General features: G+C 39.4%; 1 protein-coding gene across 1 annotated transcript; it reads left to right on the top strand.

The window, feature by feature from the left end:
* Positions 1 to 13,498: 13,498 nt before the first annotated feature.
* On the top strand, positions 13,499 to 16,190 carry LOC132637462 (uncharacterized). The gene is made up of 5 exons (XM_060354542.1): positions 13,499 to 13,642; positions 13,714 to 14,418; positions 14,661 to 14,865; positions 15,555 to 15,925; positions 16,035 to 16,190. Exons 1-5 carry the CDS (start codon positions 13,499 to 13,501, stop codon positions 16,188 to 16,190), a joined length of 1,581 nt encoding a protein of 526 aa, XP_060210525.1.
* Positions 16,191 to 20,160: the final 3,970 nt, after the last annotated feature.

Here is a 20,160-nt window from a genome sequence, read left to right as displayed (position 1 = left end):
TAATCCGAAATCATACCAACCTAGATAATATCCAACCAAACACTATGTCTGAAGACCTAATCATGTTTTCTCCCGTCAATTCTATACAATATATATGTTTCGCTAATCAAAGTCTAACTAAAGTAAGTCGTCAATTCTATACAATATATACGTTTTAATTTTTGGGCAACCCTCACTACCCAACCTCCTCCCTAAGGAGAGAAGGAGAGATGCAGTCGCATATCCAATATGCTGAGCCGCATCTCCACCGCAAATTGGTGCGGGGGAGCAATTTTGTCACCTTTTTAAATCCCAAAAGATCTCATTTTCATACCAACCTCCCACACTTATTTACCCACACCTCTAGAGAGTTCTTGAGAGTTATTGAAGGTTCCATAACATGCCAAACCTTTCCATATCATCAAGAGAGAAGATCAACATCAAAACCCCAAGAGAATCCATGGAAGGTGATTGATATTGTTTCTCTTCAAGGTAGTGATGAACTTAATCTTGGAAAGAGTTGAGCAAGGTGAGTTTCTTCCATTATAAGGTATATTCGTCAAATTATTTACATGATTGAGTTGATGTAAAGGTTTAGTAACTCTTGGAAAGGAAAAGAATGAAAGTGGAGAAGTCATACAGGGTTGAAGTGAAGAAGATAACTATGAGATGAACTTGAAAAGGGATTGGACAAATTTGAGATTAAATTGAATATAACTTCTTGATTATGATATTGTGAATGTTGTTATTGTTGTTTGGGAGTTGTTTTGTAATATGGTGGACGTCAATAAGACAGGGGAAATACTGCTCAAATTTCGTTAGCTCGTTAATTAGGATAGTTTGAACTTAAGAGTATTTTCAAGACTTAACCTTTAGTATGAATCCTCTTGAATGTAGATTTGAGGGCTTGGGAGGAGAATGTTAAATAATTAAAAAGACGTAAAGGTATGTTAAGGCTAACCCTTTCCTTCTAAAGGCATGATTCCCTTATTGTGAAACCGCACTTGATATCCATAATGCCCCTAGTCCTAGAAATGCTAGAAGCTCATAACTCTCAAAGTTCCTATGATATTGTTGATAAATGCTCTCCATGATAATGATGATAATGATAATGATGACTCTATTCCGAAAGATCCCAAAGCTTATAGTTCTCAATGTTCTCGTAATATTATTGAGCTTGTTACATGATTATTGATTTTACTCATTGTTGTTGATCTCATCTTATAATAATTGTCCTTTCAAGGTGAGACATAGCGATGATGATGATTCCATAATAGAAATTGGAGGCTTATCGACCTTACGTCACTCCGATAGAGTTGTAATGTTTCATTTGAGCTCTCATGCATGCTTATTACATATATAAGTATTTTCTCACACCGCGCCGTGTTATAGCTGGTCGGGAAGACATATAGATGTACACACCACTGCAGTGGGCTGCTTATGATAACGTCCCGGACGCGGGATGATGGATCGGGTTGCACGTTTCGCAATAATATATATATATATATATATATATATATATATATATATATATGAAAAAAGTTTTTTTTAATTAAAAACTAAGCATGCATGACATCCGCATTAAGAGGCATCCAGATGTACAGGTTATCTCTCTTATCTCATATTACTTTCCATATCATTATTATATTACTATTTATGCCTTACATACTCAGTACATTATTCGTACTGACGTCCTTTTGTTGTGGACGTTGTGTTCATGCCAGCAGGTAGGCAGGGAGATAGATCAGATTCTTAGGTGTTTCATCAGCTATCTCTCAGGAGCGCTCTATTTGCCTCGGAGCTGCATTATAGTGGTACTGTTCTTTTGTGTACATATGGGCATGGCGGGGTCTTTTCCCGTCCTTCTGATGTTATGCACTCCTTGTAGAGGCTCGTAGACAGATATGTACAGTTAGATGTTTTATAACCTTATCGATTCATTTCCCGTTTTTCATTTTTGGCAACCCTGTCGGCTAGTATACATATATATATATGGGCTTAGTTGATGATAACCATATAGACGAGCTTTCATTTTTGCGGATTCATGCCCTTTTAGATTGTGATATTCATAAGTTACCTTTCATGGTCCACCTAGAATGGTAACAAGAAGTATGCTACTAGGTGCTCAGTAGGTTAGCTCTGGTTACCCGTCATGGCCCTCCGGTTGGGTCGAGACAAAAGTGGTATCAGAGCAGTTCGTCCTATGGTGCATTTACGAGCCATGTCCAGTGGAGTATTGTTTATGGGTGTAAAGCGCGTCACACTTATAAATAGGAGGCTGGGGGCATTTAGGAATGATTGACCTTTCTTTCTCATCATAGATTGTGCGATAGAGCCATGATCTATGAATTTCCCTTTTCCTAATCGCGTGTTACGATTTTAATGATGCCTGTGAAGAGAAAAGCAACAGCGGCCCAGAAGGGCAAAACAGTGGAAGGTAGGAGGACTGAGCGGGAACCGCCGGCAGACATAAAGGAGGGTGAGTCCCAGAGTGAGGTTCCATCTTAGACCTCTCATACTCCACCCATTTCAGAAGAGCACGAAGGAGCCTCAGCTCCAGCTCCAACACCCTCAGTCCCTCCACCAGATACCTCAGGCCAGGAGATGAGAGAGGCCATCCTTTTTCTAACCCAGTTAGTAGCCGCTCAGGCTTAGCGGTAGGGTGCTGGCCATAGTGATAGGGGTCAAAGTAAGAGGGCTAGGTTTTTAAGGTATTGACAGTGAGTTCAGAGGTGGCCCAAGGCAGCAGTTCTCTAAACGCTCAGCTCATTCAGCGGCTAGTGCACCTCCACAGTTTCTTGGACCCAGGTTTGATAGACCCGCTTGTTTTGGGCCAGCTCAAAGTTTCAGAGTCCCAGTTCTCAAATTAGGGGTGGTTCCAATCAGATGAGACCACCTATACCACGATGTACTCAGTATGGTAAGTTACATTGAGGACCGTGCCGATTGGGTTTAGATGTTTGTTATGCCTATGGTCGGCCAGGCCATATCAAGGGCGACTATCCACTGATAGGTGGTAGAGGTAGGGTCCAGGCCACAGGATCAGCAGCTGGGTTTTCGTCATCTGTGCGCCCTCTGGGAAAAACCTCACAGACACCAGCAGGCCATGGTAGGGGTAGAGGAGGAGCGTCTGGTTCGAGTGGTCCTCAGCAGCGTATCTATACACTAGCTGGGCGACAGGATCTTGAGTCTTCCCCTGATGTTGTCATAGGAATATTATCAGTATTGTCTTATGATGTATATGCATTGATTGATCTGGGTTTTGTGTATCATATGCTACTCCTTATGCTGCTGGTCGGTTTGGGGTGACACCAGAGTCGATTAAAACCTTTCGCAGTATCTACACCGTTGGCAATCCAGTGATAGCTAGACGAGTGTATAGAAACTTAGTTGTAGTTTGCGACTGCCAGACCATAGCTGATTTGATTAAGCTGAAAATGCTAGATTTTGATGTTATTATGGGTATGGATTGATTGGCTTCCTGTTATGCTAATGTTGATTGCAGAACAAAAATGGTTGGTTTCCTGTTTTCGGGATATTGATTTCGCCTTTGATGTGTTACCGGATACTAAGCCCATATCTATTCCTTGTTATAGAATGGCTCCTGTAGAATTGAAAGAGTTGGAAGAGAAACTGAAGGATTTGCTCGAGAAAGGCTTTATCAGGCCTAATTCATCACCGTGGGGAGCTTTGTGTTGTTTGTAAGAAAGAAATATGGTTCCTTGCGGATGTGTATTGACTAGAGGCAGTTGAATAAGGTGTCAATAAAGAATAAATATTCACTTCCAAGCATTGATGATTTATTTGATCAGTTGCAGGATGTCAAATGGTTCTCAAAGATAGATCTGAGGTCGGGGTACCACCAGGTGAGACTCAGGGAAGAGGACATTCTGAAGACAGCCTTTAGAACTAGATATGGTCATTTCGAGTTTCAGGTAATGTCGTTTAGATTGACCAGTGCACCGGTGGTATTCATGAATTTGATGAATAATGTGTTCAGGCCTTTCCTAGATCTATTTGTGATTGTGTTTATCGATGATATCCTGATATACTCTCGATCTGAGGCAGAACATATGAATCATTTACATGTTGTCCTTAGAGTTCTTCAGGCTCGGGAGCTATATGCAAAGTTTTCAAAATGCGAGTTCTGGTTGCATTCTGTAACTTTTCTGGGGCCTATGATTTCAGTTGATAGTATTCGGGTGGATACCCAGAAGATTGAAGCTATGAAGACTTGGCCAAGGCCTACAATGCCTACGGATGGTTGGTAGTTTTTTGGGCTTGGCAGGTTATCACAAAATATTTGTAGAAGGATTTTCTTCTATTTCTACACTATTGACGAAGTTGACTCGAAAATCATCTAAATTTCAGTGGACGAAAGCTTATGAGCGGAGTTTTCAGGAGCTGAAGAACATATTGACTTTAGCCCCAGTCCTGACACTTCCAGAAGGATCGGAGGGCTATGTTATTTATTGTGATGCTTCAGGTGTTGGAATAAGTTGTGTGTTAAGGCATCATGGTAAGGTGATTGCTTATACTTCAAGGTAATTACGGAAACATGGGAGAAACTACCCGACGCACGATCTTGAGTTAGCTGCGGTAATTCATGCATTGAAGATGTGGAGACATTATTTATATGGAATTCATGTTGATATTCATATAGACCACAAGAGTCTCTAGTATATTTTCAAGTAGAAGGAGTTGAATCTATGGCAAAGACGGTAGTTGGAGCTATTGAAGGATTATGATGTGAGTATCTTATATCGTCATGGAAAGGCGAATGTAGAGCTGATGCTCTTAGCCAGGAATCCATGGGAAGTTTATGTGATGTTCAGCCGGAGAAGAGGGAGCTAGCTCATGAGCTTCAACAGCTAGCCAGCCTAGGAATTTGCTTGATGGACTCAGGCAATACGAGTGTCACTGTCCAGAATTCAGCTATCTCATCCCTAGTAGTGGAGGCGAAAAGGCTCCAATATGAGGACCCCCATGTTAACTCATTACAGAGGTACACTTCCTCAGAAGAAAAAGTCACAATTTGAGACTTCTACAGATAGAGTTCTCAAGTATCGAGGCAGATTATGTGTTTCGAATACCGTAGGGTTACGTCGATAGATTTTTAGGGGAATCCTATTCTTCATGTTATTCCATTCATCCAAGAGCGACAAAGATGTATCATGACGCTACATCTATTTATTGATGGGACGGAATGAAAAAAGACATAGCAGACTTCGTAGCTCAATGTTGTAACTGTCAGCAGGTAAAGATTGAGCATCAGGAGTCGGGGGATTGTTGCAAGCTATGGAATTCCAACTTGGAAATAGGAAGTGATTAATATGGATTTCATTACGGGCTTGCCTTGTTCTCAGCGTAAGTATGATTCTAAATGGGTAATTGTGGATAGACTTACAAAGTCAGCTCATCTTCTACTAGTCAAAACTACGTACTCAGTTGAAGATTATGCAAAAGCTTATCTCAAGGAGATAGCACAACTCCATGGTGTTCCAGTATCCATTACTTCTGATAGAGAAGCACAATTTACAGCTAATTTCTGGAGGTCTTTTCAAAATGGTTTGGGGACTCAAGTGAGTCTTAGTATAACATTTCATCCCCAGACTGACGGACAAGCTGAGCGTGCCATTCAGACCCTCGAAGATATGGTAAGGGCATATGTGATAGACTTTGAAGGTAGTTGGGATGATCACTTAACACTCATTGAGTTTGCATATAACAACAGTTATCACCCCAATATCCAGATGGCCCATATGAGGCTCTATATCGGCGCAAGTGTAGATCACCAATTGGATGGTTTGAATTGGGAAAAAATAAGTTAATAGGGCCAAATTTGATCCAGCAAGGAATGGAAAAGGTCAAGCTCATTCAGAATCGATTATTGGCAGCTCATAGTCGTCAGATATCTTATGCAGATAACCGCCAACGAGACCTGAAATTCCAAGTTAATGATTGGGTATTATTGAAGGTGTCGCCTATGATGGGAGTGATGAGATTTGGTAAGAAGGAAAAGCTTAGTCCTCGATATATTGGTCCTTACAAGATTGTGCTTAAGGTAGGATAGGTGGCTTATGAGTTAGATCTACCTTCGGACTTGGAGACAGTCCACCTTGTTTTCCATGTGTCAATGCTTTGCAAGTGCATTGGAGATCCTTCCAGAATTGTACCCGTAGATGATGTCCAAGTTATTGAGCAATTGTCCTACGAAGAAGTTCCCATTGCAATTCTAGATAGACGAGTTCGGAGACTCAGAACTAAAGATGTAGCTTCAGTTAAAGTTCTACGGTGAAACAATAATAGAGAAGAAATGACTTAGGAAGCTGAGGAAAATACGATTTCTAGGTATCCACACTTGTTTTCACTCCCAGAGAAGGTTCAGACCGAGGCACAATTGTCTTCAGGTGCATAATGCTTTCTTTTGATGATTTCTTGGTCGTGTGTGGCCATTATTATTGTTGTTGTTATAGCCCTATGAGGCATTGTGTATTTTGGGTTGTTGTAATAGGACAGTAGTGGCATATTTATAGGGGAAACTCTGGAAAATTATTTGTAGAATCCCTAAGAGTCTAACATTCAGGGACGAATATTCCTAAGAGGAGAGGAATGTTACACCTTGGAAAATTTTGTGTCGTTTGCATTATGATTAAACTAATGCAAGCCTAAAGTGGACATGAATCCCTTATAAGGTTAAGGAGGGTACCTAATAATTATAAGTATGCACCTTAAGGTTTCGGAGTTAAATGAATCGGTGAAAGTAAGTTCGTTGAAGAAATTGGAGTTTGAGTCATGTCTTGGGAAGATTTCGTATCATTTGAGTTATACATTGCTTAGAATTTCCTTGAGGGGGATCTATAGGGCCCTTTGGATGGCTAATGAATTTTTATAAAAGTTCCAATAAGGTTCCATAAGGATTGGAGGTCAAACGAATCGAAAAGAACGCGTTTTCGCGAAAGTTGGAGTTTGTGGTCCAGTTTGTGGCCGCAATATGAGTTTGCTGCGCAGAAAACTGGCTGCAAACTCACCTTTTTGGCAGACCTAACTTCCCAACCTCCTTCCTAAGGAGAGGAGCGCAGATGTGGCCGCATATCTAATATGCTGAGATACATCTCCACCGCAAATTGGTGCGGGGGAGCGATTTTGTCACCTTTTTAAATCCCAAAGGATCCCATTTTCATACCAACCTCCAAAACTTATTTCCCCACACCTCTATAGAGTTTTTGAGAGTTCTTGAAGGTTCCATAACATTCCAAACCTTTCCATATCATCAAGAGAGAAGATCAACATCAAAACCCTAAGAGCATCCATGGAAGGCGGTTGTTCTTGTCTCTCTTCAAGGTGGTGATGAACTTAATCTTGGAAAGAGTTGAGAAAGGTGAGTTTCTTCCATTATAAGGTATATACCTCCTATTATTTACATTATTTAGTTGATGTAAAGGTTTAGTAACTCTTGGAAAGGAAAAGAATGAAAGTGGAGAAGTCATAAAGGCTTGAAGTGAAAAAGATGACTATGAGATGAACTTGAAAAGGGATTTTGGATAAATTTGAGATTAAATGGAATATAACTTCTAGATTATGATATTGTGGATGTTTTTATTGTTGTTTGGAGTTATTTTGTAATATGGTGGAAGTCAATAAAATAGGGAAAATGCTGCCCAAATTTCGTTAGCTTGTTAATTAGGCTAGTTTGAACTTAAGAGTATATTCAAGACTTAACCTTTAGTATGAATCCTCTTGAATGTTGATTTGAGGGCTTGGGAGGAGAACGTTAAATAGTTAAAAAGACGTAAAGGTATGTTAAGGCTAACCCTTTCCTTCTAAAGTCATGATTCCCTTATTGTGAAACCGCACTTGATATCCATAATACCCCTAGTCCTAGAAATGCTAGAAGCTCATAACTCTCAAAGTTCCTCTTATGCTATTGATAAAAGCTCTCCATGATGATGATGATGATAATGATGATGATGACCCTATTCCTAAAGATACCAAATCTTATAGTTCTTGATGTTCTCGTAATATTATTGATCTTGTTACATGATTATTGATTTTACTCATTGTTGTTAATCTCATCTTATAATAATTGTCCTTTCAAGGTGAGACATAGTGATGATGATGATTTCATAATATAAATCGAAGGCTTATCGTCCTTACATCACTCCGATAGACTAGTAATGTTTCATTTGAGCTCTCATGCATGCTTATTACATATATAAGTATTTTCTCACACAGCGTCGTTCTATAGCCGGCCGGGCAGACATATAGATGTACACACCACTACGGTGAGCAGCTTATGATATTGTCTCGGACGCGGGATGATGGATCGGGCTGCACATTCCACAGCAATATATATATGTATATATGTATGAAAAATGTTTTTTTTTAATTAAAAAGATAAGTATGCATGACATCAACCTTAAGTGGCATCCAGATGTACAGGTTATCTCTCTTATCTCATATTACTTTCCATATCATTATTACATTGCTATTCATTCCTTACATACTCAGTACATTATTCATACTGACATCCTTTTATTGGTGGACACTGCGTTCATGCCCGCAGGTAGGCAGGGAGACGGATCAGATTCTTAGGTGCTTCATCAGCTATCTCTCAAGAGGGCTCCATTTGCCTCGGCGCTGCAGTCTATTGGTACTATTCTTTCGTCCTTGTGATGTTATGCACTCCTTGTAGAGGCTCGTAGACAAATGTGTATAATTAGATGTCCTATAACCTTATCAGTTCATTTCCCGTTTATCATTTTTGGCAGCCCTGTCGGCTAGTATACATATATATATATGGGCTTAGTTGATGATAATCATATAGACGAGAAGTGTACTACTAGGTACTCGGTAGGTTAGCTCTAGGTACCCGTCATGGCCCTCCGGTTGGGTAGTGATACAGATGCATTCTCTCATTTATGCCAAATACTCGAAGTCAAGGAAAAACATTAGCTGACTTTGACCTATAAATTGAACGGACATTACACAAGCAGAAAAAGCTGGCGAACAACGAGCATAATTTTGAATTGGTTGATATTTCAAAGTCGAGAATAGGGAAGTTGCACGAGTTGCTGAAAGAGTTGTTAAGATGGCACAACAAGACCAAGTTCCAGTGTTGAATTTTACTAGACCTAGTCTAGCAAATACTGCTAAGGCTATTGTCAAGCATGATATCGATGGAAAATTTGAGCAGAACAAAGGAACAGTGCGGCTGGTGCAGAATACGTACCAGTATATAGGTAAGCCTCATGAAGACTCGCATAATCACTTAATGACATTCGTGGAGTTGAGCGAAAAATTTCAATATCGAGATGTCTCCAACAATTATGTGAAGCTGTCCTTGTTTCCGTGCTCATTGATTGGTGAAGCAACAGATTGGTTGTAGAATCTTCCTATTGGAATTATTACTCCATGGCAGATACTATCAAGAAAATTCATCGAGAAATTCTTTTCATCCAGGAAAACGAAGGAGCTGAGACGGAAAATTGCTAAATTCACTCAGAAAGACTCTGAATCTCTACCACAAGCATGGGAGAGGTACAAAGGGTAATTGTGAGACTGTCCACACCATATGCAACCGAAGAAAATCATAGGGCACTATTTTGTGGAAGGGCTAAGGCATGATTTGAGAGATTTATTGAATGCTTCAGCTCAGGGACAAATCTTGTCTAAACATATGAGGAGATGGAGGCTCTTCTAGAGGTGATTTCTGAAGGTACTCAAGTAGATTCAGAGCCAAGTCGTTCAGGAATTGCACAAAAAAGCTGCAGGAGTACTCCAAGTAAATGATGTTGTTATGATTCGAGCAAACCTTGGTCAACTATTTTGTTACATCCCGTATTTTTGAACGTCAGATTAATTGTAAGTTGAGGTGGGGCCCACACGTCAAGATTTTTTTTTTGGGACATGTGACAAATTATATGAATCACATATGTGAAGTTAAACACAACTCAAGAAGGACCCTTGGGCCAAATCAAAGTGGAAGTCCTCCAAACGAGTTTTTTTAAGAAAACGTTTTCGGGTGACCTGACTTTGGGGGGTAAAATCGGTATTATAAGTTTGGAATTTGGAAAAATACCAAGAAATAGAAGTTGTATATAATTGAATTAGCTTTCCATCCATAGGTCGTGGGTTCCCAGGTGACGTCAGTACAAGGAGATATGGACGTTTTAAGGTCGAAAGGTCAGTGGGCTAGGCCCAACTCGGGACCAACCGGGTTGGCCCAAAAAAATGAAAAGAAAATTTAGGCCCAAAGTGAGGGGGTGGCCGGCCATACCTGGTCCAAGCCCACCAAATTAATGAATATTTTCCATGTGCCAAATAATATAAGGGACCATATATGTATTATTATCCATTAGATGATTCAAGAAGCAAAAAAGAGAAAAACAAGAACAAGAGGAGCAACATGAAGGGCAATTTCGGCCCTAGCTCCTCACTTTCACCCCTCAAAAATTTTGATCCAAATATTATTGTCTTGTGGCTTTCCTACTGTATTAAGGGTCCTCTACAACTTGGTGCAATTGTTTGGGAGAATAGAGCACTTGTTCCATCAATCTCACACTTGGGTTAAGTGAAGAAGTTGAAGAGAAAAGGTAAGAATTTATCCCTCCTTACTATGTTTTGAAGGTTGGTTTATGTTGTAGTATATGGAAATGAGTAGAAATTATGGAAATAAGAAAGTTTACAAAGTGGGTTTGCATGTGTGCATGTGTATAAATAAGATGAGTTGAATTTTATGTTGTATTCTAGTTGTGGTTATGGTGAAAATTATATTGGGAATGAAAGTTGAATGAATTTTGGTTGAAGTTGGAATGTAGAAGATTATGTCACTTTAGAATGATTTTGTGATATTATGGAAATAAAGTTGTTAAGATGTGAATTATGATTATGGTTGATGAAATTGGAAGATGGAAATATGTTATGGATATGTAGGTTGAATATTAGAATTTTTGGATGAATTATGACTTTGGTGGAAAGTTTGTATATTTTGTATATTTTGTGAATATTTTGTGGAAATGATATGAAATGCTTCCGAATTGTGTTGTAATGATCTTGATTAGTGATGAATACGAGAATGTTGATATTGATTTGGAAAATATGAAGTTGGAATGAAGGTTATGACATTATCTGGGAAAGATGACTAGTTATGTTATATTGTGTTATAGTGATTATTGTTGTTGTTGGTGTTGTTGTTGGGTTGTTGTTGATTGTTTTGGCCGAGTTGAATTCTCGGGGATGCTATATGTATAGGGGAAATGCTGCCCAAATTTCTGTAGAAAAGTGTTGATTCAAGATTTAAGTCCTAAAGTCTTATGGCTAACATTTGGTAAATGTGACCATTTATAGATTTTGAGCGAAACGGGAATTGAATTTGGAAAGGCGTAAAGAGCATATAAGGTATGTAAGGCTATCCCGATTCTTCTTTTGGCATGTCCTAGGTGTACTAGGATCGGATTTGAGCCTCGGAAAGTATTCTGCTCATCGGAATCTGCATTTGAAAATACCCCTTTTTCATTCAATGGAATTGAACCCTATAAGTATGCTTTATTGAAAGAATTGTGCAAACTTCCGCAAATTGTCTAGAAAATTATGGAATGTCCCCAGAACCTCCGTAGGTGACTTTATAAGCTTAAAATACGTAATTTGAGCCCACCGCTTCGTTTTTCCCGAGGTGGGCCCACTATCTCCGATTTTACCCTTTTGTGTTTATGACTTGTCTTCGAGCATTTTTTTTAAGAAATATTCTAACTACTCTTTTAACTACTAAATAAAAATTGTTTTAATATTTCATTAAGCCTTATGAATTGTTTTGAAACTTGGGAACGATCTCAGAAAGATTATGCTTCCGTAACCCATTTTGACATTCGAATTTCACTTACTATGATTCCGTTCGATTTCATTGATTTGATCTGTCATTCGATATGCTTCATTGAGTCTCTGGAAATATATATGGTATTTTCATTGCATTTAGTTTCTCACTACTCCATTCGTGGATGCCTCAATGTTTCCCACACTGAGCCCGGGCCAGGATATGTTGTCAAGCGTATTCCTCTGCATTGTTCGCCGTGCCTCGATGTGAGGGGCAGGTATACATGTACATGGGTTGTGGAGTATGCTGTGCCATGTACACTATTCTGATATGATATGATATGATCTGATATGGCCATTTGATATGTTATGCTATGTTACGGGGTCATTCCCCTTTTCTGATCCTTATGTGTTGTGGCACCAGCGTCGGGGGGTGGCCACGTTCTGTCTGCCGAGTCCCTTGGCAGGGGCCGGATATGATATGGCATATGTTTCTGTACATACTCTTCATGTTTTGAAAATATGCATTTGATACTCTGTATATCACACTCACTTTTCTGTACGTGATGTTTCGGTTATGATTTAGTTCCGTAATGGGACCAGGTATGACATACGTTTTCTGCAAATACTACTTATGCTTTATGATCAGCATTTTTGCTAATTTGGATATTCCGTTCATTTTCTGTATCTTCTGCTTCGATTATGACTTTGTTTACTACGTTCAGTGCTTTACATACTCAGTACATATTTCATACTGACCCCCTTTCTTCGGGGGCTGCGTTTTCATGCCGCGCATGTACTAACGACAGATTTGCTGACCCGCCTGTTTAGGACATCTAATCTGCTATTCTGGAGCGCTCTTTTGTCCAGAGCCTATACCTTGGTACAGTCTGCTGCTGTTGTATATATATGTATGCTATTCAGGGGTATGACGGGGCCCTGTCCCGTCTTATGATTCTGTTATGTTCTGTAGAGGTCTGTAAACATACATGTGGGTTCTGTATATGTTTTGGGTTGTTATGATCTGTGATGGCCTTATCGGCTTCCATGTACAAAATCTGTTCATCTGTGATATTTAATAGCACCAACTAACTTTCATCTTGATGTTTTCTGCTAATATGCTGGTTTGGGGTATTGGGTACGTTGGGTGTCCAGTACGGACACTAGTCGCGGCCTACGGGGTTGGGTCGTGACATATTTCATGTTGTTAACAGACTAAATAATGCTCCATTTGGGAATTAGGTGTAGTAGGTCAATCAAGTACAAGAACATTGTGATGATTGTGCAGAGATCATCTGTTTGCCAACTGCCCTTCGAATCCTGCTAATCTAGAATCAGTCTACTACATGGGGCACCAAAATCGTGGCGGTGGAAACCAAGGAAATAATTTTGAAAACAACTATAATAATCACTAAGGTAAGCAGGATTACTACAAGCAGAATAATTATCAAAAGCCTCAGGCTCAGCAGGGCGGTAATTCTGTGGAGGACATGATGAATTTTTTTTTGGCTCAACAGTAAGTAGTTCAAGAGCAGAATCATAAAGTTGTGAGCGAGATGCAGAAATATATTCATGGCATTGAATGTCAAGTGGGTAACATGGCAATAACTCAGAATGTCAGACCTCAGAGTGCTCTGCCAAACGATACTGAAAAGAATCCTAGAGAAGCATGTAAGGCAATACTTTGAGGAATAGTAGAGAACTTGAGATGGTGCCACTGAAGAACAAAAGAACAGATGTTGAACGTGTTCCCGCCAAGAGAACTGAGACAAAGCAGAAAGTTGCAGAGCAGCCAGTAATCGTAGTGGCTAGGCCACCACTACCGTTGTCAAAGAGACTTCATAAGCAGAAGGCAAATTCGGCTTGTAAGAAATTTCTTGAGATTCTGAAACATGTAAGAAATTTCTTGATATTCTGAAATAGGTATACATCAATACCTTTTTAGTGGAGCTTTTACAAGAAGTTCCAGAATATGCTAAGTACATCAAGAATGGTGTTGCAATTAAGAGGCACCTGACGGAGTTTGAAGCGGTTGCACTTACTGAGGAGTGCAGTTCTAGAGTGAGAGGCAAGATTCCTCCAAAGCTGAAAGATCCAGGCAGTTTCACCATTTTAATCATTGGTAATATTGAGGTTAGGCTAGCATTGTGTGATTTGGGTGCTAGTATTAATCTGATGCCCACCTTTGTGCTTAGAATGTTAGGGTTGGGTGAGCCAAGGCCAACAACAGTCACTTTGCAGTTAGTGGATAGATCTCTAGCATATCCCGATGGCATAATTAAAGATGTTCTTGTGAAAGTGGGTTCATTCATTCTACCAATTGATTACATCATTCTTGATTATGAAGCTGATAAGAATGTCCCTCTCATCATGAGAAGGGGATTCTTAGCTACTGTTGATGCGGTTATCCGAGTCAGAGATATGAAGATATCCATGACAGTAGATGGGCAAGAGGCTACTTTTGATGTATTTAAAGAAACTAAGTTGCCGCCCTATTATGAAGAATTGAAGATGGTCACCATTGTAGAGCCTGAGCTAATACATGCAGAGCTAGATCACTTTCTGGCTACTAGAGATCCTTTGGAGATAGCCTTGGTATATTATGAGGAGTTGGTGGAAGATGAGAAGGTAGAGGAGTGCCTGCACATTCTTGACACTTTTTGTGTATATTCATGAGCCAACACACCCTTTAAAGAGTTGGACAGACTGAAATCTTAGAAGAAGCCAAAACCGTCCATTAAGGAGGCCCCGGTTCTTGAACTGAAGTCATTGCCCTCTCAATTGCGCTATGCTTTCTTAGGTAGTGTGCTTTCTTGGGTAGTGGTAACACATTGCCCGTAATCCTTTCTGCCTTTTTGACTAATGTGCAGGTTGAACGAGTGTTGCGAGTACTGAGAGATAGAATTCAAGCCCTCGAATGGACTATAGCTGACATTCGAGGGATCAACAACTCATTTTGCATGCACAACATACTATTAGAGGAAGATAGCTGGCCCAGTGTTGAAAATCGGAGAAGTCTGAACCCAGTCATAAAAGAGGTGTTAAAGAAAGAAGTGATTAAGTGGCTTGATGCTTGTATTATTTACCCATATCTGACAGTAAATGTGTGAGTCCTGTTTAATGTGTCTCGAAGAAATGGGGCATGACGGTTGTGAAAAACGGGAAGGATGAGCTGGTACCTTAGAGAATGGTCACTGGCTGGCGTATTTGTATTGACTATCGTAAAGTGAACATTACAACCAGAAAAGATCACTTCCTTTTGCCTTTCATTGATTAGATGTTGGATCGATTGACTGGGCACGATTATTATTGCTTCTTAGATGGCTATTCCGGCAACAATCAGATTATGATAGCACGGGAAGATCAAGAGCAGACCAATTTTACTTGTCCTTATGGTAGTTTCGCATTTCGGAGGATGCCTTTTGGATTATGCAATTCTCTAGGTACATTCCAGAGATGTATGATGTCTATTTTCACCGATATGGTGGAAAAATGTATGGAAGTATTCATGGATGACTTTTCGGTCTTTGGGGATTCTTTTGATGATTGTTTGTGGCACCTTGATGCGGTGTTGGCTCATTGTGAAGAAACAAATCTGGTGCTTAACTAGGAAAAATTCCATTTCATGGTTCGAGCAGGTATTGTTCTCAGACATAAGGTGTCAAACAAGGGCGTTGAAGTTGATAGGCTAAAATAGAGGCAATCGAGAAACAGCTACCTCCTATATTTGTTAGATGGGTCCACAATTTTTCTTGAACATGCAGGCTTTTATAGGCGATACATCAAGGAATTCTCAAAGATCCCGAACCCGATTTACAAGCTGCTAGAAAAAAATTTGAAATTCGTATTCAATGAAGCCTGTCTGAAGGCTTTTGATGAGCTCAAATTAAGGTTAGTGACTGCACCGATTATCATCGCGCCAGATTGGACTCTGTCATTTGTGTTGATGTGTGATGCATGTGATTTTGCTGTGGGGGTTTTTCTCAGTCATAAAAGGGACAAGATCTTTCATCCTATTTATTATGCCAGCAAGACACTTGATGCAGCCCAGATAAACTATACAATTACAGAGAAGGAGTTATTGGTGGCGGCCTACGCCTTTGTCAAATTCCAATCTTACTTGGTGGGGACGAAGGTGATAGTGTATACTGATCACATTGATATTTGTTTTTTTTTTAGCAAAGAAGGATGCAAAGCCCAGACTCATTCGTTGGGTGTTGCTGTGACAAGAGTTTGATATTCAGATTCTTGATCGAAAGGGCACAGAGAAAAAAATAGCAAATCACTTATCCAAACTTGAGGATCGAGAGCACGTTGATCCCTATGATAATGATGATAAGGAGAAGTTCGAGCCGGCTGATGGCGAGGACGATGATACAGTGATGATGAGTAGTCCCTAGTGGGCCCCAGGGAGTATTTCTTGATTTGCTTTGCTTTTAATTTTTCTATCTATATGCATAGAGGGCATTGCATGATTTAAGTGTGGGGTGAGAAATACGTCCCTTGTATTGTACATTTTTGAGTTTAAGGTTGATGATCAATATGCCTTAGGATTATTTTTTTTTTGGTTTTTTGAGTTTTAGAGTCTTAAAAAAATCAGAAAACTGAAAAAAGAGTCAAAAAGATTTACTTTCTTTTATTTTATTTTAGCAACTTCTTAAGTCCCTCGTTAGTGGCATACATCATCCGCCCCCTTGGGTTTTCTTATGGCCTCGGTTCTTTCCCTAGGGGGAACTTTGAGCCGAGTAGTAGTTTTTCTTTTTAGGGAGTCGTAGGGATAAATCATAAGACCAGTCGAATTCTAGGTACTCAGGCGAGGTGAAATTGACAAAAATGAGTTGTTCTTGGTTTTAAAGTTAAAACATGCCTGAAATACGAATAGCCTATTTCGAAACATTTAAGCCTGTTATCTTGACTCATAAATGACCCACTTCGCTTGAATTGTGTTGTTTGATTTGAGGGTTGATATGGATCCATCTTGAATTGATTGTGTGCCATGTGTGTGTAAGGTTAATCTCGCATAATCAATGCTTTGTATTGACGTCTAGAACTTGCTCGGTGCGTTCGTGAAGCAAAATTGAGTTGTTAAGTCTAGGAAATGATAGAGGCGTCTCTTTGTTAGTCGAATTTTGACCTCGTTTATCTACCCTTTCATGATATCCTAGTAAACCCCATTAATCCTTTAGCCTTTTTCTTTGGCAGTCATCGATAAGCTTATACCCTTTGGTCTGATAGACCGAAATTTGATTCCTTGTACTCGTTGAGCACTTTAATTATATATAATGGAATCGGAGTTGGGAAGCTAAGAATGGGGAGTTCGTTGATGGAATCCTAAGTAAAGTCTATTGGTGTACTTGAACATTAATAAGCATGCTTGCTAGAGGGAATTAGAAAAGAAAGAAAAAAATAGATGTTTCCTTTTAGTTTTAGTCATAGCCTTCCTTCTAGATTATCAAACAAAAATCTGTGGTGCTTAAGTTAGAATTAGAAAAGAAAAAAAAATGGGTGTGACTGGGATGGATGGGTGGTATATGATTAAAAAGTTGGTTGATGAAGGATTGTGAGAAATAAATAAGTCGTAACAGATCAAAGTGCTTCGGGAGGATAGTCACTATTTCATCCAAATGAATCCTACCCGTCCATTAGCCTACATAACAACCTTGTAAGTCCTACTTGATCCTAGGTTCAACGTACTCATATCAGTAAAACGGTTACACTAAGGGCAAGCTTATGGTTCGTCGTATGTCGCATGTGATATTCTTTAGAAGAGTGAGCGTATTTGTTTATGATATGTCCATTGAAGCACTGCTATTTAAATTCATGTGTGATCTTTGGACAACTTTCTTTCTGTGAGGGCAAGTAGTTGATAAAAGATAGGTGAAGTGTTGGTTTCTCTATCGGATGACAAAAGAGTTTTTGCTTAAAGTGGTGTCATTGGGCTGGATTTTGAGGTCGCGTCATATTGAAGAGGTTGTTTGTGAACCCTATGAATTCAACTTTCTTAGTGGCATGACTAAAGGTAAAGTTAGCTCAAGAATTTGATTGATGACATGTTTTGTAATGGTCATATTAGTCGAAACCCGAGTAGACCTGTTCGTATTGGCCTAAAGTGGAGTGTGTGATCTATAGCAGTTGTTTGCTAGAGGGTGAGCAAAGTATGAGTGGAGGTGGTGATATTTGGCACAAATATCTATATTTCGTGTCATTTTCCCTTGGTTTTCTTAGTACTTTAATCATACCTTTGCGTTGGATTTGGTATATTTGAGCTTATATTCCGATATTTGTGTTTTTTAGGTCCCATGAGGAAGATTTGATGAATCCTGAGCAGTTTGGCAAAGATTTGGAAGAGTTGCGCGTAGAAAAGAAAAAGAAGAGAATAACTGAAGAGGCTTGCAACGCAGCCCCATCGCAGGTGTACTTAGAAAAAAAAAAGTGAAGAACTGTGTAGACTCGCGGCACCTCCACGTCGCAGGGTGCAGCAATAAGAATGCCTCTCTGACAATAATTTGCTTATCCGTGGCACCCTCGCGACGCAGGGGTGCTGCATGTCAACTGTTTTTCCCCTTTTGATCAGGATTTGGTTTTTATTATTTTAGTTTTTAACCTAGATTAGAAATAGACGTGTTGTATGTTATGAGCGGCGTGTTGGGATATGCTAAAGACTTTTAAGCTGCCATCATATTCTCTCTTAGGTTTTTGCTTTATTTTCTCCATAGAACCCTAGTTTACTCATGAATTCTTATGCTTCTTCTCAAATCATGAGTAGCTAATTTCTCTTATTCTAAGGTTGTGGCAAAGAGATGGTAGTTGGTTTGATGACAATTATTATCTACTGAGTTTTCATCTTTTGGGTTGCTTATTTATTCTCGTGCTTAATTGTTTAATTACTTGATCACTAATTAGATACTATCTGTGGTGTGTGAGTTAAACTTGAAGGGAATTCACGTACTTAACAAGAATAAATAGAGTTTGTTCGATTTAATTTTTTCGCTACTGAGGATAGAAATATACTCTTTAGCCCTACTTAGTTGGATATGGAGATATAAATGTGTTCTTGTTACTTCTTGCGATCATAGAAATATAGACGTTAAGAGTAGCATCTACAGGCTTGTGAGTAGTTCGAAAGAATATCATAAAGTTAACATCAACCCGTCAACTAGTAATTCAGTAAATAAGATAGATAGAGTTGTCTAAAGACTAATTGGATTATCGAAAGCCGTGACCCTTGAACTCTTTCTCATCTGATAAACCTTACAGTCTTATTCCTAGTCATCTAAATCACAAAGTGTTAGTTTATTAATTTGCTTTCAATCAATATTTTAGTTACAAGAAAAAACCCTTTAATTTTTACTCTCTTGACTAGTTAAGAAGAATTTGAATTAGTTGAACAATATAATATCTAAGTCTCTATGGGTACAATATCTGGACTTTAAATCCTATATTGCTTGTATGACCACGTATACTTGCCATGTGTGTTTGGGAGCAACAACAAGAAACTCAAAACAGTGTAAACAAGCAATGCCAAAATACTAAAAAAGCATGAGAAAACTGTCTGGAAAAAAAAAAAAAAAAGCAGTCATAACTACCACGAATTAATACAATAATCGAAATACAAAAAAAAAAAAAAAAAAAGGCAGAAATCAATGGACACTAAACTACAAGAATAATACTATGAATACCAGTATGAAAGGCTAAGCAGGACAACACTCAACTACGTACTAACCTTCTACCCTAATCAGTGTCCTCCATAATCGCATATCTGTCATGCTCTCGGTAAGCTGCAGTTGCGCCATATCCCTCTAATCACCTCCCCCAAGTACTTCTTCGGCCTACGTCTACCTCTACTGAAACCATCCATAGCCAACCTTTCACACCTACATATTGGGGCGCTTGTGCATATCCACTACATATGCCTGAACCATCTCAGCCTCGCTTCCCGCATCTTTTCCTCCACCAAGCCACTCCCACCTTGTCATGAATATCATTGTTCCTAATTCTATCTCTCCTAGTATACCCACACATCCATCGTAGATCCTTATTTCCGCAACTTTCATCTTCTGAATGTGAGAGTTCTGACTGGCCAACACTTCACCCTATACAAAATAGTTGGTCTAACCACGACTCTGTAGAACTTGCCCTTAAGTTTTAGTGGCACTTTCTTATTGCACAAGACTCTGGATGTGAGCCTCTATTTCAACCACCCTGCACTAACACGATGTGTTACATCATCACCAATCTCCCCATTCCCTTGGATAATAGACCCAATATACCTGAAACATTTTTTTTTGAATGACCTGAGTACCAAGCCTCACTTCCATGCCTGTCTCAGGCTCGTTAACGTTACTGAACTTGCACAGCAAGTATTCGGTC

The sequence above is a fragment of the Lycium barbarum genome, chromosome 4 (assembly GCF_019175385.1).
Source record: "Lycium barbarum isolate Lr01 chromosome 4, ASM1917538v2, whole genome shotgun sequence".
In the NCBI taxonomy this organism is placed as follows: Eukaryota; Viridiplantae; Streptophyta; class Magnoliopsida; order Solanales; family Solanaceae; genus Lycium; species Lycium barbarum.
Note: the sequence above shows the minus strand (reverse complement) of the source record. Positions and strands in the feature narration are given on the sequence as shown.